General features: G+C 50.8%; 1 protein-coding gene across 3 annotated transcripts in view; it reads left to right on the forward strand.

Annotated features, from left to right (window-relative positions):
• The window catches only part of C7H10orf71 (chromosome 7 C10orf71 homolog), a 51,099-nt gene extending 28,435 nt beyond the window's left edge, over window positions 1-22,664 (forward strand). For all 3 annotated transcript variants that reach the window (XM_020916252.2, XM_020916248.2, XM_020916250.2), the window contains exons 2-3: window positions 13,165-13,267; window positions 17,557-22,664. In XM_020916252.2, the coding sequence (XP_020771911.2) occupies window positions 17,702-22,006 (4,305 nt within the window). In that variant the 5' untranslated portion in view covers window positions 13,165-13,267; window positions 17,557-17,701 and the 3' untranslated portion in view covers window positions 22,007-22,664. The remainder of the gene's footprint in view (window positions 1-13,164; window positions 13,268-17,556) is intronic.
• Window positions 22,665-23,766: the final 1,102 nt, after the last annotated feature.

Raw genomic sequence — 23,766 nt, forward strand, 5'->3', positions numbered from 1 at the left:
GGCCTGGGGTGGCCTGGTCACATGCAGCACTGCCAGCAATCAAGGGTAGGAACTCAGACCCACTTGCTAAACCCACGGGCTCATAGCTGCTTCTTGCCCACAGGGTCCCACCAAGTTCACCATAGGAATCTAGCTGTGTTACTCTGTATGCAAAATACTTACATAAATCGCCTGGTGTTTTTTTTTCCTGACTCATCTAGCATGCAAGGTTTCCTCAGATTGGTTCCAGTGATGGCTTAGGAGATGCAGGCATGGCTTTCGGGGGAAACAACTGCCATACGAACACTGATGCTCTGAACGGTCAGCCAATAAGCGTTCAGATGAGGGAATTGAGCAGTTTGCTCAGGCAGAGGAACCAGTCAGAGGGCAAAGGTGTGAGCTGGTTCCAAGGACAGGCAAGCTTTGGGGGCTCTGGGCAGTCACTGGCTTGCTTCTCTCTCACTTTCATGCTGGGAAAGGCATTGTCCTTGCGACCTCGAGCCCCTAGCCCTGGCTTGGAGTAGGTTGTATGGTGAGGATGGTAACGAGACGTTGACAGTTAGTTACCAGGTGTCAGCCACCTCACAGACACGAATTCATTGGGTCCTCACAAGGACCCTGGGAGGCAGGTATTACTTTAGTCTCATTTTGCAGATGAGGAAACTGAAGCAGAAAGAGGTTTTGTAATTTCCCTAGGGCCACTCACAACCAGTACAGCCAAGAACCATGCCCTAGGAGGTCTGGCCTCAGTCCTTACCCTTCACACTATGTTATAGCGCCCCCGTCTGGAAGGTTAGAAATGTGGCAAGTGGCATTTAGTGAGCACATACTAGAGTCTTTCCATGCCAGAGCTCACCCTGCAATCCTGTTGGCGGGTATTTGCACCACGATGATAGATATTAATTCCTTCTGAGAGAAGTCTGTTTCAAAAAACCCAAGGTCTCTAGTGGTGTAAGCTTCCATTTACTGAATCATTACTCTGTGCAGGTCTCTTCTGGGCCCTTGACGCTTTTCCATCTCTACCCTTTACCATCACCCACAGAGGTGAGGACAGCTGCAGAGAATGAAGGGAGGCTCAGAGAGGTGGAGGGAACTTGCCTAGGTTGCACAGAGCTAGGAAATGGGACAGAGTCTGACTCTGTTTTTTCCATTCCCCTCTGCTGGGTGCTGAGGCTGCAGCCAGCTGGGTGCCTGCACACAGACTGGCGGCAAAGCTCCTTCCAAGCTGCCTTCAAGCAAGCACTGCCTGGAGAGACCACCCTCTTCCCACATCCTGAACCCTGCAGCTGGCACTGATTTCTGCCTGTTCTCCCCCGACAGGCAACTGTCCCTTGGAGAGGGAAGCATTTCTGATTCATCTCTATACCTGTATATGCACAGCCTGCCCAGAGCCAGGCCTAGAGCCAGGCAGACACAACCCAAACCAGTCATTGACCCCCAGGCACCCCAAGTGGCCCAAGAACATATGACTTATCAGTACAACCTCCCAGAAAGAGGTCCAACCTCCAATAGCTCAAGGCTTAGGGCAGTGGTGTTCCAAGTGTGATCCCAAGTGTCCCTGGATGCTCTAGCCCTGCCCCAACATCCTGAGAGAGCATCTCTGTGGTGGGCTCAGAACTCTGTTTAACAAGCCCTCCAGGGCATTCTGAGAAGTGAGGACCACTGTCTCATGAAAGAGAAAGAGAAAAGATTCCTTGTTGATCTCAACAAGGAGAACTTCAAGAAACTGACTTTTTCCACTTCAACTCAAGTCATTGTTTTAAATAATCCTGTCGGTCTAAAGAGCACTGTTCAATTGTTTTAGAAGGATCGCCTGGATGGCAAATTCTTTGTCTCACCACTCTGAGCACTTCATGAGGAATTCTGTGAAGAAGGAGGGATGCTTGTCAGTTCCGTGACTGTGTCCCCAAAGCAGACAAGTTCTCTTTCCTTCCCTGGAAGAGCTGGTCTCACAGCTGCCACATGGGTTGGAGAAAAGACAGCTGTCACTTACCAACCAGCCATTTCCCTTCTGTGTCCTAGCCTCCAGCAGGAAGTGAGGAGGCCAGGGACAGTGGGGCTCTGATGTGTCTATGGGGTTGGGGAGGGGTTAGAGATTCCCAAGGGCTCCGTGGGACACCCCTCCCCCAGCCCCAATACTCATATCTTCCTGACAGTTCAGGGACCAGGAAGAGGGCACCCTGCTGGCTGCTCCTACGGGATGGCCATGTCCAGCAGGAGCCTTCTCTAGCTTTAGTAACGCAAATGCTCTCTGATGGGAAGAGGTGGGCATGGGAAGAGAAGGTGCTACAAGAAAGACCTCCACCCTTTCTTATCCTGGGGGGCACACCATGGCAGAGGGAGACACCCACCCCATAACCTTCTCCACCTTGGCTGCTCAAGGAGGGCAAAACCGCTTGGCACAGAGATCTGGGTCCGAATCCCAGCTCTGCCACTCCCTGGCTGTGTGATCTTGGGCAAGTTGCTCAACCTCTCTGATTCTCGGCTTCCTCACCTCAGATTCCTCTGACACAGGTCCTGTCTAACTCGGCCAGTGGTTGTGGGCCCTGAGAAAGATGGCCGATGTGCACTTCGTGGCAGTTAGCAGGAGCCGGGTAAGCTGCGGTGGCTCTTGCAGCTCTGCTTCTCTGCCTTTGCCACCCAGCCTGTGGCGCCAATTTATAGATGGGGAAACGAAGTCTGCAGATGGTGAGGGGAGCCCTGTGCCCCTCTGAACTCTTTGTGGTTCCAGGAGCTCTTCCTGGAACTACTTCTCTCTGCCCAAGCCTGGGACTCCCCTCAGGGCTACTTTCCAGGGGTGTCCTCTCATATGGCCTGGCTCTCTTCCCAGGGGCTGGAGAGAGGATGGTTACCTGAGGGACACCCCAATCCCAGCAAACCCACATGCCTCTTCCTCTGAAAGTCTCTGAAGCAGCCTCCTCTCTGGACAAGGTTCTCCAGACTGGAGTTACAGTTGCCCCTGTAACACCCACTTCATAGTCCATAGAGGCTTCCTCAAGGACCAGGCTATACCTTCCCATCAGCCCCAGGTTACAAAAACAAGGCTGAGGCTCAGACTGAGGGACTTGTCCAAAGTCTAACTGATTCCGCAGCTCTTAAGTGAACAATCAGGTGTCCATCTATTGAAAGCCTTGCTGGGTTGCCTGCCAGAGCTGGACTCCCAGGTGGAAAGGGGTGCACAGGATAGAAGACAGGGGATAGGGTGGCTGTGGGTCTTAAGATGAGCTCCAGGAAACCCTGAGGGTGAGAACCAGGAGTGGGGGACTACAGGGTGCCCAGGGGTGGGGTGGGGTGGTGCCAAGTGCAGTTCATCAGCCTGCATCAGAAGCTCCTGGAGGTGCCTCTTTAAATGTAGGATGCAGAGATCCTCTCCCTCTCCAGCAGCCCCAGGTTCAAGCTCTGCATCACCAAGTACTAAACATCTCTGGTTTCAAGGTCTTCCTCTGTAAAAAACAGTAATTTCTAACTCACAGAACTGCTTCCTAATTATGTAATAAGTAGTAAGCAATAATACAGTATATAAAGTGCCTATCTCATGCCAGATGCTCTGTATATAGGGATTTCTTTTACTCATTCATTCATTTGCTTAACAAATGAATGGCCCTCTGTTAGACTCAGGTGCTGTACAGAACTGGGGAGGCAGCAGTGAAGCAGAAAGGCAAGGCCTGGCTCATGGACCCACCACCCAGATGGTCTTCTCCTCTCCCCAGCAGCATGAATCCGGTCAGACCCTAACAGTCACTGCGTTTGGGCCTTGGATCTCTATTTCTCCATCCAAATGAGAACCTAGCATCACGATAAGCTGGGCAACTCCAAACAGAGCGTAGTCAGGAATGATCAGATTCTGGTCTAGGGCAGCTTAAAAAAAAAAAAAAAAAAAAACTACAGACTATAACTCATTATTGAGCCCTCAAATCACTTACCACATTGCACGTAGATTTTTTTTTTTTCAATGAAAGACTACTATGGAATAGGATGAAAATATCAGAGTGGTCCATGTAAGCAAAGTAAGTTTTGCTTCATGAATTTTCCTTGTTTTGTATAATTATATGTCTCTAAGCTGATTGTATGCTGTAACGTATAGATATTTCTTGCTGTGTGTTGAGGGAAAAACAAGTGGGAAACCTCTGCTCCTGGAACATACACAGAGAAAGACTGTGCACATATTCCCTGCTGCCCAGTAGCCTGCATGTGGGTAAAGTTCATGGACAGGATGGCTGGGGCTCACAGGACTCAGCGGGTCTTCTTCTATGCAGGTAGCCCCCGGGCTGGGGGAGGACCAGGACCTGGTGAGTCCGGTGGCTCTGAGCATCTGGAGACTCTCAAGCAGTGGCTGCCTTGGGGGCTACTTTCATGACCATTCCTTTCCTCAGCCTACTCCAGCATAGGAAGCTGCACCCCGCTGACCAGGGTTGGGGGCAGAACTGAAGTTTTTTTATGGTCCCAGTTTCACAAGTGTAGGTAGAGGTGAAGTGACTTGCCGGAAATGACACTGCTTTGGAATAGGACCTCGCCCTGGTCTCCAGCTCCTTCTGCTGCCCAGAAGAGCCTAGTCTATTCCTATCTTATGTAACTTCCTACCGTTTCCAGAATACAGGACAGGATGTTCCTGGGAAAGGTGGAAGGAAGGAAGGAATGGATGAATGAAATAACAAAGGATGCTCCAAAGGCCTTACTAATGTCCTCCTTTCTTCTGTAAAGCAGTACTCAGCCAGCAGTGATCTTGACCCAGGGGCCTTGGCAAAGTCAGTGGTACAGAGGCTGAGAAGCCCTGTTATTAATACACAGGACGTTCATTAGCTCCATTTTACAGACAAGAAGGCTGAGGCTCACAGACTCCCTGTAAGTTAGCCAAGGTTGTAGTCAGCAAATGCAGAGTACCACTGGGATCTGGCCCAGAGTGGGCTCAGCATTTCGGTGGCCCCTGTATTTCTGGAAGAGCTGTATGCCCCCTTCTGGGAGCTGCCCTGCCCTGGCCTGGCAGTGGTGTGGCCCCTGGACTTTGGGTTGCAACTAACAAGGAGGCCAAAGGGTCACTGGGCTCAGCATCAAAACCATTTCTCCCAGTTTGGCCCTTTCTCATGTCTTAGCCTTTTACAGATCTATCAACTCCCCTACGGCCCCCTCTGGCAGTGGCACATGGCTGGCATTGATCCCCCTCTCTGGGAAGGCATGAAGGAGGCAAGGGCAGTTGTTCAGGCTCAGGTCTCTTCTGCCCCTACTTTTACCTTTGATGGCAGCATAGTCACTCCTATAAAGGTAAACTGGGGCACCTCTGAGCTCACAAGAGAGCCCAGTACCCCTCATCCAAGGAGCATCTGGCCACCGAGGCTGGTCCCCCAGTGTCTGCAGAGAGCTCTCAGGGGAGCCGTGCCAAGAAGGCAGCCAGTGCTGGACTTGAGCTCCTTCCGGTGGAGGCGAGGGTCCAAAGACTGCCCTGACTGAGTCAACCCATCTGGCCACCAAGAGCTTTAAGGGGTGATCCTCAGCAATGCCAGCCATTAGGAATGATCAGAAACAGTGTTTCTGTTAGCCTTTGTGGAGTGAGAGCCCTGCCCAAGGATATAAGAGCAACTGCAAATCCGATGGGAGCCTGCAGGATTCAGAGACTCCACAAGCCCATGTTCATGCCTCGCCCCAACTCTGCCTCAGATGCCAGGTCATAGCAGAAATCAGCCATGGAAAATCAGTCAGCATTACAAAGCAGGGCTTTTGCCCCAGAGAGCAAAACATTGCTCTGCCCGCCCTGGTCACGCAATCAGGAAACAAAAACGGAACTGAAAAGCAGGTTGCTGGAACCCAGCCCATCTCGTCTTTCTCCTCCTCTCCCTGCCTCTGTGCCTTGCTTCTCTGCTTATCTCCAGCAACTGGATGCCCCCGGGTGTGTGATGCCAGATGCTGGCACCCTCCTGTCGTGGGGAGCGCTGGTTGGATCAGACCCAATCTTCCTTGTGCCTCCAACTCCAGACATGGCCCCAGGTCTGGCAATGCTCAGAGGCTCCTGAGGAAGCATCCCATCCAGACACAGTGGACCAGTGGCCGGAAGTGGGAGTCAGGCTGCACTGAGTCCCAGAGAGAAAGCATCTCTGCTCCCCAGCTCTCTCCCAAGGGCAGGAGAACACCCACAGTGGCCTGTGACCTGTGGTCACAGCCAGCTCCTTGCACCTGGCAAGTCCAGGTGAGCTGGTTTCTTCAGTCACATCCCTAGGATTCCCTGGACTTCTACATGCTGCAGGACTATGAGGCCCCCTGTACACATGATGGATTCAGGGAAGGATTTAGATGCATGCCAGATAGGCACTGCTGTTGGGGCCCCCAGTGCCAACCAACCATGTTCCTGGGGTTGGATGAAGCTGGCCCTGTCCTCTCCCAACACATAGAAGCCTCAGGGTTCATGTGAGAACCCTTGGTTTCCCAGTCTAGCCCCTAGGTTGGGGTTTTATTTAAGCCAGGCTGGGCCAGGGTGCAAGCAGAACCCCCTACCCTGGAGTGCCAAGAGCCACACCAGTGGAGCCAAATGGTCAAACCAGGTGTGCGATGACCTGTGTGCAAATCAAAGGTGCATTTTAAATGGTTCGGAGACACTGCCCAATGGAAACCAGTCTAAAGCCGTCTAAGTGCAGCCTAGCGCCATCCCTTGGTTCATCCCAGCTCTGCAAGGAGATGGCACAAGTGAACCCTGCCTCGGCTGAATCTTCAGCACTAGAACCCAGAGTAGTGAACAAGTACTGAGTGAATGGAAGTGGGAACAAGTTTCAAATGTGGCTTCTGAGAGTCCATATCGATCTCTATTAAAATATAAATGATCTTGAAGTTTCTGATTTCCAAAAGTAGAAAGGAGTTATAAGGAAAGAGAAATCATTGCACTGGGAACTAGCTAGGGAGGAATTACCGAAGGCCAGACTGCAGGGCCCTGGAGCCAAAGGCAGGTGTGATCCAGCTCCAGCAATCTGTATGGGACAAGCTACCCAGGGAGCCTGTTTCCTGGCCATAAGGAATAAAAGAAGACAGGAAGATGGGAGCAGTGGGCCTGCCACCCTGTAGACACTTGACACATATCTACACCCCTTTCCAGCTGAGGAAGTTGATTTTGCCATGTAAAACCTAGGACATAGGCAAGGACATGCCTCTGAAACAGTAAGACTGCTGTAAAATACAGAGAGGTCAAGAGCTTGTCCCAAGAATGACCAGCAGGGCACCTGCCCAGTGTAAAGTGGTGGAGGCTGTGTGTACAACATCTCTGCATTCACAAGCTGGAAGAAGTCAACTGTCATGGTTCAGTATACCGAACTGCTCCTCAAGACAACCCCTGGGTGTCTCAAAAAACCACCCAGAAAGAAGATCGAGAAGAATCAGTTCCTATCTGTTAGGGCCTTCTGGGTGTGATAAAGCCAACCCCTGTCATTTCCACTGGCTTCCTGCTTCCTCCTTTACTGAAAAGTGAAAACACCATTCAATTAAGGTAATTAAATCCACCCAAAGAGCTCAAGCTCAAAAACCACACTACAGGCAAGTGGTCAAACCCAGCAGCCAAGCAAACCCCAGCGGCTTCCTGTGCAAACACAGGAGGAACACAAGGAGAAGGGAAGGGCCTGCCCGGCAGCCGGAGAGCATCCCTCCCAGCTCTCAAGGACCAGCCACCAGAGCCTCCCCAGACAGGCGGGACCCTGTGCCAACCGGCCGAATCGCCACTTCTGCTTCTGCTGTTGTCATGAAAAAACTGAGCTGTGAAGTTCTTAGGAGGTGAACAGAATGATAAACCATCCTTTTCTCCAAGGATCCCCAATTCTCCCTTGAGCTCCAGTCCGGGAGCCAGGACACGCCCTTCTGTGCCTGAGCGCAGTGATCAGAGGGGTCAGGGCTTCATGCTGGAGAAAGTGTGGGGTGGTCAAGTGGTGAACCCGAGCTGAATCCCATCCCCAGTTCTCTTTTTTACATGCAGGGTGACACTGAGCAATACTCTGTACCTCTCCACGCCTTTCTTTCTCTACCTAGAAAATGGTGCTAATAAAGACCTGCTGAAGCCATTCCATCAGGGTCACAAGAATCAAACGTGATAATGGATCCCAGAGTGTGTCCTAAACTACAGAGTAACAGGCAGCTATGAGTCATCCCAGGATTGACTCACAGGACTGGCTTCCTCTGACTGTGATCCACTTTGGGTCCTAAAAGCTGGTGAGGACCTCAGGTTGCCAGATGAAAAAACAAGACGTCCAGTGCAATCTGAATTTCAGATAAACACTGGGTACCTATTTTTAACATAAACATGGGATGATTAATTTTATAGAGAAATTTGACTAATATAAAGTATGGCCCAAATATAGGACATACTTATAGTAAAATATGTTCGTTGTTTGATCTGAAATTCAGATTTCTCTGAGTGTCCTATATTTTTAATTTGCTCAATCTGGCAACCCAGCCATGCCAGACCACCAACTGCAACCTCCCTTGCTGCATCTCGGCTCCAAGACCAGCCAGGCTGGGGTCCCAAGCCCACCTCTGTCACTCAGCGACGATGCAGCACGGAGTATCCCGAGGTCCTGTTATCTCGTCTCAGAACTGACAGTGTGCAGCCACATGGAGGAGTAAGGAGCTGGGGCCTCCCAGGGGCACAAGTCTGCTCGGGTTCTATGGACCTGCCACACTGGATCAGGGTCTGTAGGGGGCGCCAGCAGGTCCCCTTCTCCGGGCACTTCCTGTCAGAGCCTGGTGGGGTGTAGGGTGGGGCTGCCTGACCTGTCAGGCCTGGGCTGGCAGCTGGCCAGGAATCCAGTGAGAGACCAGGAGAACGTGAGGCACCAAAGTTTTCGTCTCTGCCTTCCCAGGCCGCACACTCGCCGCAAACCTCTGTCATCACATCCTTGTGGCCCAAGAAGCGTACTCAGCAACGGCAGCTGAAAGCATTGACGAATGGCCACCATGCCACAGGCATCCTGTCAGTCAGAGATGAACCAGCCGGAGACCTCACCCCCAAGGAGCTCAAAGCTTTGTTGGGAAGATGGATTCATAGCAGCTAAAGTGGAATATTTACTTTTTTATTTTTTTAGAATTCTATAAAGAACAGGTGAAGAGAGGAGGAAGTGGTCAGGAACTGGTGACTGGGGAACAGAGAGACACATTCCAGGCAGAGGGACTACCACCCCAAGGAAGTAAGCCAGGACCCACCCCAAGGAAGTAAGTCCAGGGTCCTGCAGGCCAAGCAGGAACGGGTGTGAGGGAACTGCTGGCTCCCCCAACTAGAGAGCCTTGAATGTGAGACATTCGAGAAAGAACAAAAGAGAAAAAAAAAAATACCTGCACAAAATAACTTATTCCAGTCCACAGTAGTTCAACAGCATCGTTCAGGATGATATGGGGAAAAGCATCACGTGAGAAAACATTTTGGAAGAGCCAGAATTTAGTAACAACCATGCAAAGTCTATGTCATTGCTCACGGTGAGAAAAAGCTGATTCATAGGGATGCTCCCACAGATCTGGCTTGTTTGACATATTTTAATTCAAAAAGATGATCCTGGTAATGAAAAGAAGACAAAACACTTCTTCAAGTATAATTCTCCCTGCCTCTGGCTACAGCAGCAGTGCATGCATGCCCCAGTTTGCCCCATGCATGTCTTCTCTATGGTTGTATCACCAGAGCCTTTGGCCCCTCCCTGAAGGCTGAATTGGAAAACCCTGTCTATGCATTCCTGCTGGGGACCCCATTTCCCCTTGTGCACTCTGGTGCTTTGCAGGACCCTTGCCCAGCATCCAGAATCTGCAGATGGAGTGTTGGGAGAGCAGTTCTCAGAAGTCTGTCTAGGCTCCAGGGTTGTCTGTATAAGGGCAGATGCCAACACTTCACCTGCTGACACCCATAATTTAGGTATCATCTCAGCTAATGACCATTTGCAATGTGTCTGTAATCAACACCACAGTTAACATATTCACAATTATTTTCTGGACACTAGCCCTCCAGAGAGATTCAAAACCATTCCCCAACATGGAGCCCTGAGTGCCGTTAGAGAGACAAACAGGAAAATGGCAAAGTCGTGAAGTCACTTATTTCTCCCTGATGTAAATGCTAGCATATATTCAGCCTAAAACTCAACCCTAACTTAACTGGTATATGCCATGGTGTGAGTGAACACCTTCTGCCAGCCAGCCTGTGGGCCAGCATAAGGATGATCTGCTCAGCCTGCTTCCAGCTCCCACCACGGGCAGATTTTATATCTTTTAGGGCTTGGAATCAAAAGGAAAAATTAAAGTCACCTAGGTTCAAATTCACTAATTTGAAATTTGTGATAATTCTAGAACTACTGGATTATAAGTCACTTTCAATAAAGTCCCACTAAGCCAGTCAATAGTGTGAATAATATCATGACAGAAGTCGAGGGATTTGCTAATTTGTAAACAGATATTTCTTGTGCTATGCACCATGCCACAAAGGGAGACAGACTGGAGAGCCAGATAGACATGGGCCCCTGCCACAGGGAGGCATCCAGCCTGGCAGGAAAGACAAGCATTTCACAGTAATCCAGTTAAACACTTAATTATAATTAAAGTAAGTACTTCAAAGGAAAGGGGTATAGCGTGGTGTGAAAGCAGACAGCAGAGAAACTTAGCCTGAGGAATCTGCCTTATTGAAGGGGCTTGTGAACTGGGTTCTGAAGTATACATAGGAGTTAAGCAGTTAACAGGAGAAAGGTAGAGTCAAAGAACTCTAAGCAGAGGGAACAACCTGTGCAAAGACCCTGAGGCAGGAGGTAGCATGGCATATCAAAGAAGCTGGTAAAAGTCCAGGGTGGTTGGAAAGCCAAGCATGAAGAGAAAAATAGTCCAAGATAAGGATGGAAAGGGAGACTTGTTTAAGGAGATTGATTTTCATTCTTTCAAACTGGGAAGTTATTAGTCAATTCTAAACAAGAGGTTGACATGAACAGATTTGTTCTTTAAAAGCTGCTTCTGGGTATGGTGCAGAGAATGACAGTGGGCTCCTGCCATCACCCAAGAGAGACATGACAGCAGCTGGGGCCACACAGTGACCAAGGAGGTGGAAATAGTGTGCAGAGGGGTAAGAGACCTTTCAAAGATGAGACTTGTGGGACCTGGAAATGGCTTGGTTTAGGGAAGGCATGCAAGAGGGAGAGGGGGCAGTCACAGTGAGTCAGATTTCTGGGACCCTCAAAGGAAAAACTGGCCTATGGAAAGGTCATGGGCTCCATATTAAATGTGTGAATTTGTGGAGCTGTTCAGGGAACGGATGGAGACAGAGGCTGGGACAAAACAGGTGACCTGGCCTGGACATGCCATCAGTGCATGGAAGCTCGAGTGTGGGTAAAATCTCCTGGTGAGCCCATCAAGGGAGAGGAGAAGAGGTCCCAGGACCAGGTGCAGAGGAAATCCAACCATCCAGGAGAGGAAGATAAGGGATGAAACATTAGGCTGAGATGTAAAGTGTGTACATCTCCCAAATAAAGATGGGAGAGCTTTCCAGGAAGATAGTGGCCAACAGTCTTGATTGCACCTTAGAAGTTAAGTCAGATGAGGAGCCAAGCTCCCCCTTGAGCAACCCCCTGGGGGAGGGGAGACTAAAGGCAGAGTAAATAAGTCAAGGGAATAATAGGTGGTGAGGAGTCAGGAAGCATTTAAAAGAACGAATTGATTTTGAAGGCATAGACATAAATAGGAACTTACCACACCATGAATAAATATTCATTCTTGTTTCTATATATTCATCAAGGCAGATTCCAAGGCCTTGTTTACAGCATGATTTGACAGTATGCTCTTTTGCCTCATTCGTGTTGCCTGAGGGAAGCTGCACTCTTTCACCTGAAAAATGCTCTTATGAGCCAGACTTTTCAGCCATTGAGGTTGGCTTCCTTCAAACAATCGAAAGCAGGGAGCAGGATGGTTTTGTGCTGGCCTCTGAAAAACGTGTTTCAGCAGCAATGACAGTGAGTCTGTGACCCCCAGCACAGAGTGATATCTCCCTAAATGTCCACAGCATAAATGGCAGCATGGCCTTCTGCACCTCTGTCTTGTCCATATGTGACAGGCACTGATTTCACCCTCATCCTGAAGTTGTACCCAGGGGAAGCTGCAGACAGAGGAGTGTGCTCTCTAGTTAGTGACACAAATCTGAGCTTTCTAAGTCACCTTAAGACCCAAGGCCAGGGGTTCTGCTCAACAGAACTTCTCTCTTTTGCTTCTTTTCTGTGTCTGTTAGCCTTCCATTAAAATTCAAATTGAAGACACCCAATTTAGAGCGTTGCCACAAACATTTATCCAGCTTCTGTGTTGGTATGTTTGGTATATGAGGGCAAATAAGACTCCCTTCCTGGACTCGTGGAATTTTCTAATTGAGGAGCGAATGAAGCAACCATCAGTTCCTATGACACCTGGATTATGATGTGTGACAATATGGCATGAGCTATGGAAAAGGTGAATCCAGCTTGTGGTCAGGACACAAAGGATAGCCTCGGGTGTCAGGGAGGCGGCTAGCCAAATAGTGAGCAGCACAAAGTGCCTCTGGGCATCTCCAAAGAAATGCACTCTACAAATTTGAGCTATTGTGATTATTAATATTATTAATAAGCTACTGTGGACTGGATTAATATCCAGGAGCTACAAGATGAAGACAGTCTTCTGGAAGCCCCAGTGGTCTGCATTTATAGTGTGCACAGTGAATTTATTTTAACTAGTTCACACTTCATTCTGAATACTCTTAAAATTCTCCTGGGCAGCTTTTGGGTTCTTTTAGCTGTCCAAACAGATACCCAAGGCTTCTGCCAACAATAAATTGAACACTTCTTCCTTGTGAGTGGATTCAAGTTCAACCACTCTAATTCTCTTTACTGCAAAACCTGAGTTATTATTTCACACGGGAAAAGGGCATTTGGGCCAAAGGCCCAAAGCAAATCACTAGCAAAAAGTGATTTCACAACTAAGCCAATCATAGTAAAAATCCCAAAGGCTTGAAACAGGTTTCTTAAGGTTTCTTGGGCCAGACACAAATTCATGAACATTGGAAGGGATATAAAACTACCTTGCCTACATTTGGAATTTTGTTGAGTTCAAATGTGAAATTAAAACAAAATTGAAAGCCAATTGTATTGCTGATATTTAAAGGTATCTTTTGCACTGAATGCCTGCTTGGTTTTTTGGCCTGAGGGGTTCTAACAAGATTACTTTTCTTCTTCTCTCTAGATGAGCAGCAATGTCAACAAATGTCAGCGTGAAAAGAAGTTTTAAAACTACAGATCCTAAAACCCAACAAGGCAGGCACCAGCAGTCCCCACTCCTGTAACAGGTATGGAACTAATTCAAGAGCCAGGCCCTGGAAACTTTTCAGTTTGAGTTACTATGCTGAAGGTTCCACCGAGTATCTGGGAGATTAGGGCGTGGGAATGGGGAAGCTGAAGCCAGCTTTATGATCATCCCATTGAACCCAGGTCAGTCAAGTAAGAGTGGAAGAATGTATCTGAATGAAGCCAGCAAGAGGGAGGTCTCTCTTCTTCCTGAGGCAGAAGGAATGTGGTTATTTTCTGAATAATCTAAATACCAGTGATCAGCTTTTGTTAACTGTTTGGAATTCTAACATAAACCCTAGATCAGTTTGGGTTTTTTGGTCCATCAACAGAAACAGAAACTAGTCAAATAAATCAGAAACAGATAAGTATTAAAAGGAAATGGGAACTCTTGTAGACTCAAGGTGAAGGCTGAAGTTCCAAGCCGAGAAAGAACAAAAAGAAGGTGCTGCCGCTGACAAAGATGGGCAGGGAGGCTTCATCCTCACATTGCTCCAGGAGAAACAGTGCCATAGGCTTCTCTGGGTCTCATATGTGCCCTTTGCCCTGAGAGGTCTCTGCAGGCTCCTTGACTTTCAGCCCCATGAAGACTGAAGGCCAAGAGGGGAGGAAACTTCCCAAAAGGTATCAAGTGTTCTCACTCAAAGGAGGGGATGGAAGATGAGCGTTTAAAAATAATAAATATCTGCTAGTAGTAGGTGGTATTTAATTGACTGGGGGTATATACTTAACTCTAAGATTCTAATTTAGATCCCCAAGTATCCTATTTCCATGTTATTGTGGAAGTAGAGAAACCCCAGTGTTACTGAGTTCAGTCATTGTTGAGGTCAAAACCCTGGCATTCAGGATACCAGAAGACTCCCTGACTCTCTCATTAAGACCTCAAGATACAGAAAACCTGACTTACAGTGGCTGAAGCCAGGGAGGGCCCCCAACTTACCCCAATAACACAGATTCCAGAGGAGGGGGTGGTTCTGGCCCAGGCTCACAGCCCTGCAGCATCATCAAGGACTCAGGAATATTCTTCTGTCCGCCAGGCAGTCCTCAGCAAATCACCTTGAGTCAGAGTTGTTTCTCCCTCAGGGCTGCAAAGTGAACACCTCAGTGCTACAAGTTGAATTGTGTGTGTGTGTGCATGCGTGTGTGTGTGTGTGTGCACTCAGTCGCTGAGTGCTGTCCAACACTCTGCAATCCCATGGACTCTGCAATCCCTATCAGGCTCGTCTGTCCATGAAATCCTCCAGTCAAGAACACTGGAGTGGGCTGCTCTTTCCTACTCCAGCGAATAAAAAAATACAGACAGTTTCAGCTTTCTTGTGTGCAATAAAGCAAGAAGAAGGGGCACTAAGAGAGTGAGACAATGGGGATCGTTCCTTTGATCAGAAAGGCAATCATTTCCCCAGACATCTGAATGCTTCCACCCCTGTGGTCAGAACTAGTTGTTTGGGGGTCTGAGATCATGAGCATTAGCCTCTGCAGGTTTTTGAGCCAAAGCAGAAGAGGGAAGAGGAGGTGGGGATGGGGTGAGGCGGGCCAGGTGCGGGGGCTAGGCGGCTGCTCTCCCCTTTCACGTGCCTTCTAGATGGCACTTACTGTTCTTTCTGGGGAGCAAAAGCACCAATTTTCAAGGCACGTAAAGATAGTCTTTTCCAGGGCCAGTCAGTGGTGCCTCATCAGCTCATCCAGTTTACTAGAACTTGAGGTCCTTTGCTTTCTCTGGCAGCCCCAACTCAGCCCTTTCATTCATAAAAAGAAGTCAACCTGCCAACAAATCAGCAGAAGCCTACCAGAGCACTGTGGTCAAGAGACAGGAAGCAGAAAACTCTGAGGAAGGCCAGCTTCCGGGATTAGATCAGAGCTGCTAGCATGGCAGCATCGGGCCATTGTGGGACACCTTTAGGTTACCTTCTACGAGGAGCCAGGATGGGATTTGGCCTGACGTGCGGCCATACTACCCTGGTGGAGCATCTTCATTCTCCATCCCTAGCAGGCCAGTTCAGGCCCCTATGCTTACTGTGCAGGCCAGCCAGGCTAGCAGGGACATGCCGCCTCTCCAGCTTCCTCTGCTAACATGAATGGGAAGGCTGTGTGAGTGTTTCATCTGGCAGCTGAGGCTCACAGCACCCTGCTAGAAGTTCACTGTCCCAAATGCCCCCCACTTGAGCCCAGTCTAGGGTCTATACCTGCTATTTTATCTAACTTTTCACATGCTCGTCCCCAGCCCTGGCCAGGCCTGCTCTAGGCATCAGAGGTATATACCCACTAATAGTGATCAGGCTCCCAATCAGGAAGCAGCATCCTCGGAAAGAATCCAGAAAGGAATGCAATGAACCACCTCACACGTGTTATGATGGCTACTGTAAAAAAATCAACGACATCATCGATTCAGTGGACATGAGTTTGAGCAAACTCCAGGAGAGAGTGAAGGACAGGGAAGCCTGACGTGCTGTATCCATGGAGTTGGAAAGAGCGGGACATAACTGAGTGGCTGAACAACCACAACCACAAATATCGGGAAAAAAACAAAAACAGAAATCGGAACTCTTGTGCACTGTTGGCAGGTGTATAAAATGACACAGCTGATGTGGAAAATAGCATACTGACTTCTCAAAAAATTAAAACTAGAACGACCATGCAACCCATCAATTCCATCTCTGAGTATGTGCCCCCCAAAATTGAAAGTAGGATCTTGAACAGATATTCAGACACCCATGTTCATAGCAGCATAATTCACAATAGCCAAAAAGTGGAAGCGACCTCAGTGTCGACTGACAGATGAATGGATAAACAAAATGTGACATATACATACAATGCAACGTTATCTTGAAAAGGAAAGAAATTCTGACACATATTGCAGCATGGGTGATCCTTGAGGACATGATGCTAAGTGAATAAATTGGTCACAAAAAGATAAATACTGTCTGATTCCACACAAATGAGGTACCTTGGAGTAGTCAGATTCATAGATATAGAAAGAAGAATGGTAGTTTCTAGGGGCTTGGGGAGGACAGAATGGGGGTTATTATTCAATGGGTACAGAGTTCAGTTTTGCAAGATGAAAAAGTTCTGGAGATGGATGGTGGTGATGACTGCACAACAGTATGAATGCACTTAATGCTATTGAAACGTACACTTAAAATGGTGAAGAGAGTAAATTTTGTGTCCTGTGTATGTCACCACAATTTTAAAAGGAAGAAGAAAAGAATGTAATGAAGGGGCTATAACAGAAGTGTAGGCAGAAATGGGGAGACCGCAGGAGGTGGAGTCACTGAGGAAGTGACAGCCAGGGTAAGGGCAGCAGGGAGAATCAGAGCCCAGGGCAGGGGCCGAGGTTAGAGAAGACTGCAGTCCTGCCCAGACCCCACCCACAGTCAGAGCAGGAAGCAAGCAGAGGGACAGAAACGCCTGGCATGCTGGGTCCCCCTCAGTCCAGGCTCCTGCCAGCACCTCCCGCTGGCCACACCCAAGGGCAAGTCAGAGAGTCAAAGATCCCAGGCGAGGCAGGCTGTAGCGTCTGTGTCCTCTTGGGGTGGCTCTGGGGCCAGGGCAGTCAGCAAGCAGACAGTCTAGTGGCTCCTGAGCACCTGGTTCTTATAGGCTAAGGAGAGGCTAGTCAAGAAAGAAGTACATTTTATTTTAGATTGTGCTCAGGACCACAAAGGAAATGAACCAGGCACTGTAACAGACAGTAAGGACGAAACACCCCCATGGAATGCCGGAGAAGTTCTCTCTGCAAAAATGACACATCTGGACTTGAGGCACTGTATTAGTCAGGGTTCTCCAGAGGAACAGAATCAATATATACACACATATACACATACATATACACACACACACAGATATATCCTATTGTTATATATATATATATACACCCGTGCGTGTGTGTGTGTGTGTGTGTGTGTGTGTGTGTATGTATGTGTACATGGAGGGAGAAGATTATTGTAAGGAACTGGCTCATGTCACAATGGGGCTGGCAAGTCTAATATCTTCAGGCAGGCCAACACGCTGGACACCCAAGTGGGAGATGATGTTGCAAGTCCAGTCCAAAGACTAGAAGTAGGATTGCCTATTGCTCAGGGTTTCTCAGCCTTGTGGACAAGGCCCACTCACACTGTGGAGTATAAACTGCTTTACTGGCATTTAACCAAAACCTGGGCACCATGGTCCAGTCAGGCTGACATGTAAAATCAACCATCACAGGCACCCTTGCCCATCCACAGCAGCATGTTATCTTATATGATGCCGCTAAGTTGGGTATCATATTCATACCCTGCACTTCTTCCCTTTGCAGAGAAAAAGAAATTCCCACTTTGCAATTGCATCTGATCATCAGGAAGCTCTAGTTTTGTGGGAAGAGAGCTGCATCCAACCCTTCTGAAATCATTACCCAGAGGCACTCACTGGCTGACAGGGACAGGCTTCCTGGCTGGCAGACGATGCAGGGGAGTAAGAAGTGCACGGATGGCTTCAGCGACTCCTCAAGCATTGGCAGTGTGCTGGATGATGCAGACAAGGAGGTGAGCAGCCTCACGGACCGCGCGTTCCGGAGCTTGTGCATCTCAGAGGACGCATCCTTCCATGACTCCGACCTGGCCCTGTCCCCAGATATCACCCGCCAGGTGTTCAGGAATTTTCACCAGGGAACGGTGAGCCACACACACAGGAAAAGCGGCATCTGGAGTCAGTTACCGTCCCAAGGTACTGAGCATACAGGCTGGGCAGCCACATTCCAACAGCTGCCCAAGTACGCTCAAGGGGAGGAGAAGTACCCCAAAAGCAGCCCCCCACTGACACCAGCCCAGAGGAGACTAGAAGTGCCAGTTTCTGGCCTGAGGAGCAGCAACAAGCCTATTTCCAAAGTGTCGTCTCTGATCAAATCTTTCGACAGGACCGAGACCCAACGCTGCGACAGCAGGCCTCCTGCCAGCAAGCCTCCAGCTCTCAAAAATCCCCCCAAATTTGCTCCTCTTCCAGAAAGCGGCGTCAACTTCTGTTTCGATTCTGCCTTTTTGACCGTGAGGAGGGTGCCTGCTGAAGTCTCCAGCACCCATCAGACCAGCCACCAGCCTGGCCGGAAGCACGGAGAGCAGGAAGCCCCCAAGAAACCCGAAATGGCCAGTCACGGCCCCGGCAGCTTCCTCCCAACACCTGAACATGCAGCCAATTCATTTGAGCCAAAGTTCCCCTCTCCTGCCCACAAGGCAGCCACTGGTGAGCCTGGAAGGAGCCAGGAGTGGGCTCGCAAAGGGACCTTTCTCCATAGTGAGAACAGTGCTTTTGAGTCATGGAATGCCCACCAGCCAAGGCTACCCGAGAGGAAGGATGCCGCTGACGCTGTCCCAGAAAGCAAGGCTCTCAAGCATTATGAGGACACACCCTTGTTAAGAGAGCCCCCGGCCCCTGAGCACAAAACCTCCCCCTGCCATGTCCGGGCCAACTGCGGTCAGGAAGAGAACAAGATGGCTGCAGGGACGCTCTCCACATCTGGAACCTGGGTGTCGAGGGATTTGGGAGCCCAGGTATTTGCTATAGAAGAAAAAACTTCCAGCTCACAGCCTGACCCTCCTCCATTGAAACCGACCCATGCCCCCTGGAGGAAACCAAAGTCTGGCAGGGGAGGGAAAGACAGTCTACAAGATGCTTCGGAAGAGAAGAAACAGACCAACTGGAGAGGCCCAGCCTTGTATACAAAGCACAATCCCCAGGCGCAGTTTCCAGAACAGGATGCTCTTGACGTGCCTGTGGAGCCCCACGAGCATTACGATCCTCCTTTCAACATCAGTAAGCTTCTGACCCCTGTCATACCCACCAAACAGGTCCTGGAGTCATCTGACAGCCAGCCAGCGGAGATAACCCCTTCACCCCCAGGACAGCTAAATGGATACCAAGAGAAGGAGCCCAGTGAATGTCAGTCCCGGGACAGCTACAAATCCAAAGCCCCCAGCCTGCTGTTTAACCTCAAAGATGTGCGGAAGCGTGTAAAAAGCACGTACAGTCCCTCGCCTCTCGTGAAAGGCCTGGATGAGAAAATCAGAGACAAGCAAGAATCCCTGAGCAACGGTGGACTCCTTCCCAACGGGCTCGAGGAAAGCCCTCCAGATGAGCTCCCTAAGGAGACCCCAGGTGATGGCCCTTCTGTGCCAATCATCAGTACCCAGAAGGACCCCAAAGCTGACCCTGATACAGCCTCTGCAGACAACTACCTAACTCCCACCTCACCATCAACTATCACCAAAGCCCCCTTCTGTGTCAACGGCGAGGCTGCCAACAGGAACAACTTTGAGAAGGATGATACCAATGGAGAATTGGAGATGGGCGACACCAGGCCTGGCTGGCGTCCGGACTCCAGGCAACGCCGCCGCAGGAAGCATCTGTCTCTGAAACTTTGCAGCGAAGATCCTGAGGCAGGGAAGGCTGCGGAGACCCCAAAGACCCCCGGCCTAGAGAATGGATTCTTGAGATCCATCTCTCAAGAGACAGAACCCGAGAGAGAGGCAGGACTTCAGAATCCAAACTTCAACCCGAAATTCTCCCCAGGGCCCCTTTCTCCCGAGGAAGAAGATGTGTTTTATAGCGACAGCCAATCTGATTTTATGCCAGGCCTCAAAAGTAAGGCCAAATTCAGCACCAGCTCTTCAGATCAGTCCTTTGCCTCGTTCGAGGATCAGCAGAAGACGTGGTTCACAGAGACCCAGCAGGAAGATGGCAGGAACGACATGAGTGCAGGTGACGGTCGGAAGGATGAGCAGGAGAAAGTGATGGAGGAAGATGAGCTAGAGTACGGTGTCGTGAGTAACGGGAACGCATGCGTGGAGGAGCACAGCAAGCGGGAATCCTTGCCAGAAGAAGAAAGTTTGCCGGGAGGTAGCCCCAGGAAGGCGCCAAGGGAGGAAGCTAATTTCAGAGGCACTGGGACCGGGGGAAGTAAGTCAGATAAAAGTCTTTCACATGCCAAAGGCCTTGCCCCTTCACCAGCTTCCACTTCAAACAAGCATATACTCTTCGCAATTAAAGATAACACCCTGAGGGCCACCCCTGTGATCAAACCCATCATGCTGCCCCTCCTGAGGTCCATGTCCTCGGAGTCCCCACTGGGAAGTGGCTACAAAGAGGAAGAACTGCCAAGGCCAGGCTGGGGCGGGGATGCTGGTCCCTGTGCTCCTGAGAGCCAGGAAATGCCCAGCACGCTGACACCCACCGGTGCACGGCGAACACATGTGAAGGGCGTGGCCTGTGAGGAGCTGGAGGGCCACGAGTGGGAGCCCAGCGCCGCCAGGTCGGAGACCTCCCAGGCAACCCCAAAGTGGTATGTTCCATCTTCTCCACTCACAGGAGAGGGCCAGGGGCTGAAGCAACCCCAAGAGGCCACACAGAAAGTTATGGTGAACAATGGCAAGAGCGGTTCAACAGACCCGGTGAAGCTGGATGCTCCAAGGTGCATCCCTACCATCACTTTGCCAGAAGATGACCCAGAAGACCAGCTACCCCCACAGCAGCTGGGAACCTTTTGGGAAGAGCAGGTGCAAGGCTTCAATAGTCACTTTTTGTCTGCCCCCAGAGCAGGGCCCCCAGGGAGAAGATGGGTCACCAGTGAACTGGCGGGTTCCCCCAATGCCAGCTCACTGGAGGAGAGTAGTGCATGTTCCCCGGCTGCCAGCAGCATTTGGGACGATGCTTCCCAGGCCCCTAGTGAGCCTGGCCTGCTGCCAGGGGAGCCTCCCCGCAGCAGCCCCTGGGTCAGCCCCAGCCCTGGCAGGGTGGCCCGGAGGGAGGACCTGACACACGCCCTGGCGTGGGAACCTGGCTCTGACCCCCAGCTGGAGCTGTCAGCCGAAGACCTCAGGACGCTTTCTCCGAGAGGCTCTCTGCTGGATGTGGCCGCCAGCTCAGCCGGCCTCCTGGAGAAGCCAGAGCCTCCTGCTCGGGTGGAGAGGGCGGCTGGCAAGCCACCTGCCGTCCCACCCAAAACAGAGAAGGCCCTACGGCGGGCAAAGAAGCTGGCAAGCAAGAGGAGGAAGGTCGACCAGCCACAGGAAAAGCATGGGGAACGCCGGGAAGAAAAGCTGAACCCCGAGGACTCAGAGCATAGGCCACTGTCCCCCAGAGAGAGGCCCCATCCCAGGTTCCCCGTGGTCCGCTCCTTGCCCCCTCCCCTGCATCGCCACTCCGTGTCCGCCTTTTCAGAGCCAGTCCAGAGGAGGCCTGGGGGGCCCCAGTCCCTTACACCCCAGCCCCCTTACCCTGCCACCCAGAAGGTCCTCCAAGACCCCCAGTCTGGAGAGTACTTTGTCTTCGATCTGCCGCTCCAGGTGAAAATCAAGACCTTCTATGACCCAGAGACAGGCAAATACGTCAAGGTCTCCATCCCATCCTCTGAGGGGGGTTCCCCTGAGCCAACCCCACCGGACGCCCTTGCTGCTCCCTACGTGCTGTACCCCGGCTTCCGGCCCCTGCCCGTGACGGCTCTGATGCCCTTGCGCTGCTCCTCTCAGCTCTCTGCCCCCACCTTCCTAAGGCAGCGCCCTCACACCGCCGAGGCGGCCGGCCTCAGGCCCCAGAGCGTCCACGATGTGGTCCTGCAGCTGCCCTCTGAGGCTCCTGGCAACCCCACCCAGCCCTCTGCATGCCGGCGCCCCGAGGGGCCTTCCCAGAGTGCAGGGCAGGAGGGGGGTGATGCTCCAAGCCTGGGCATCATCTCTACCAACGACCTAGAGGACTTTGCCACAGAAGGCATTTCTTGAGAATCATAGTGGGCAAACCCGCCCCTGACCCCACAACAAACCCAGAAAAGCTACTTCCCTCTCCCCCTGAACAATCACACACACACATACGCACATCAACTCATACTCAGCCGTTTGAGATCCCTAAAATTTGTGAGGAAGCCAGGATCCTGAGGGGCTCATCTCCCTGGGAGGGCGCTGCTCTGCTCACATAAGCAGAATCCCTTCAGAGCTCCTGGATCCCGGACCCACTCCTCTTCCTTACTCCTTCCCTCCCTGCCTCCCTGTCCTTCTCCCCTGACCCTGGAACCCACGTGTGTCCAGCCTGATTCCTAACAAGCCTTCCCCGCAGCATCCCACCCACTTCTCCTCAAGGGCCGGCTCACACCCTGAGCACAACTAAGGCCCCTAGAAACGCTGTGCCCCACTGAGCCCTGGCTGGCAAGCATACCACCCAGCACATCCCCTTCTAGGTCAGGTCACACAGGGGCCACCCCACCGTCGCTCAGACCCAGCAGCCCTTCCGGCTCACCTTAGGGGGGAAACGGCTGAGGAGCAACCCAAGGCAATCTTGCAGAAATATTTATTTGAATAGAATGGGTTTTCTTTACTGATGAAAGTTTCCTCTGAAGGCTATTTTCTGATCACCTTGTAAAAAGTGAAACAAGTTTGCAGACGAGGTGTTGTCCCTGGACTCTTATCTTCTGTGGGCAGTGACGGGTCTGTGCTGGTGAGTAGAGAGTCGTACCCTCCAGGTCTGCCATCACGATTGGGCGGCTACCCACGGTCTCCACTCGGACCAGAGTGGCCTCAGCACTCACCCACCACAATCGCAGTGTCCCTGCCTTCTCGGGCCAGGCTCTCTACTAGCACTGGAGCAGCAAAGATGAGGGAGACCCTAGCCACCATCAAGGATGACTGGGACCCAAGTCAGGCCCTGACAGTCCCGATGTAATCACTGGTACCTGTGCCGTGTGCTCAAAAGGAAATCACACTTCTCCCAAGTCCCTCTGGGTTGTGGAGGAAAGAATCTGAATCAATTCAGGGTAACAGGGTGCAGTGACCACCTCTGCACCGCTGAGAGCAGTGAGGGTCTGTGAGCTGATGCCCACTGTGGACAATGTGTTGGGAAAGAAGCAGGCCAGCTTCGTGGGCCTCTACCCGGGGCTTCCGCGGAAGCTTCTTAATTTTTGCGCTGTGGGAAAGACGGGGGCTAGAGTGCCTTCGTCCTCGTTTAGAAGGGGCAGCTGTCGAGACAGCTGTCAGGACTGCGCTGCTCATGTCCCAGGGGACCACACAGACTGCATTGCCCTGGACCTTTTAGCAAACATGCCATTTCTAGGCTGGGAAGACAGAGAGGCCCCCAGCTCACCATGTCCCAGACTCACACAGAAACTGGGGCTTTAAACATATTCTGGGTTGTGATTTGGATTCAGAGTTTTATATACCTGCTTGTTTTCCACAAAAGTGCAACTGCACCTGAATTTCACTGTGAAAATGCTCCACAAGGCCCCCGGCCCCAGCCCAATGCCAAGAGCCTTGTCTACACCTGGTGAGTCAGCGGGTTGGTTAGCCAGGAACTCAGGCAGGCCATTGTCTGAGAAATCCAGTTCCCATGAGTCACTCACTGGGGTGCCAATGAAGAGAACAAAGTTGTAATCTTGGCTCTGCCAACAAATCACCAAGCATCCTCTCACCTGTTTTCATCTTACTTAAATAGGAAAGATAGTATCTCATTTCAAAATTCTTAGGACCCAGGAAAAGAATTACCTAACAAGAGT

Source organism: Odocoileus virginianus, chromosome 7, assembly GCF_023699985.2.
Source record: "Odocoileus virginianus isolate 20LAN1187 ecotype Illinois chromosome 7, Ovbor_1.2, whole genome shotgun sequence".
NCBI lineage: Eukaryota > Metazoa > Chordata > Mammalia > Artiodactyla > Cervidae > Odocoileus > Odocoileus virginianus.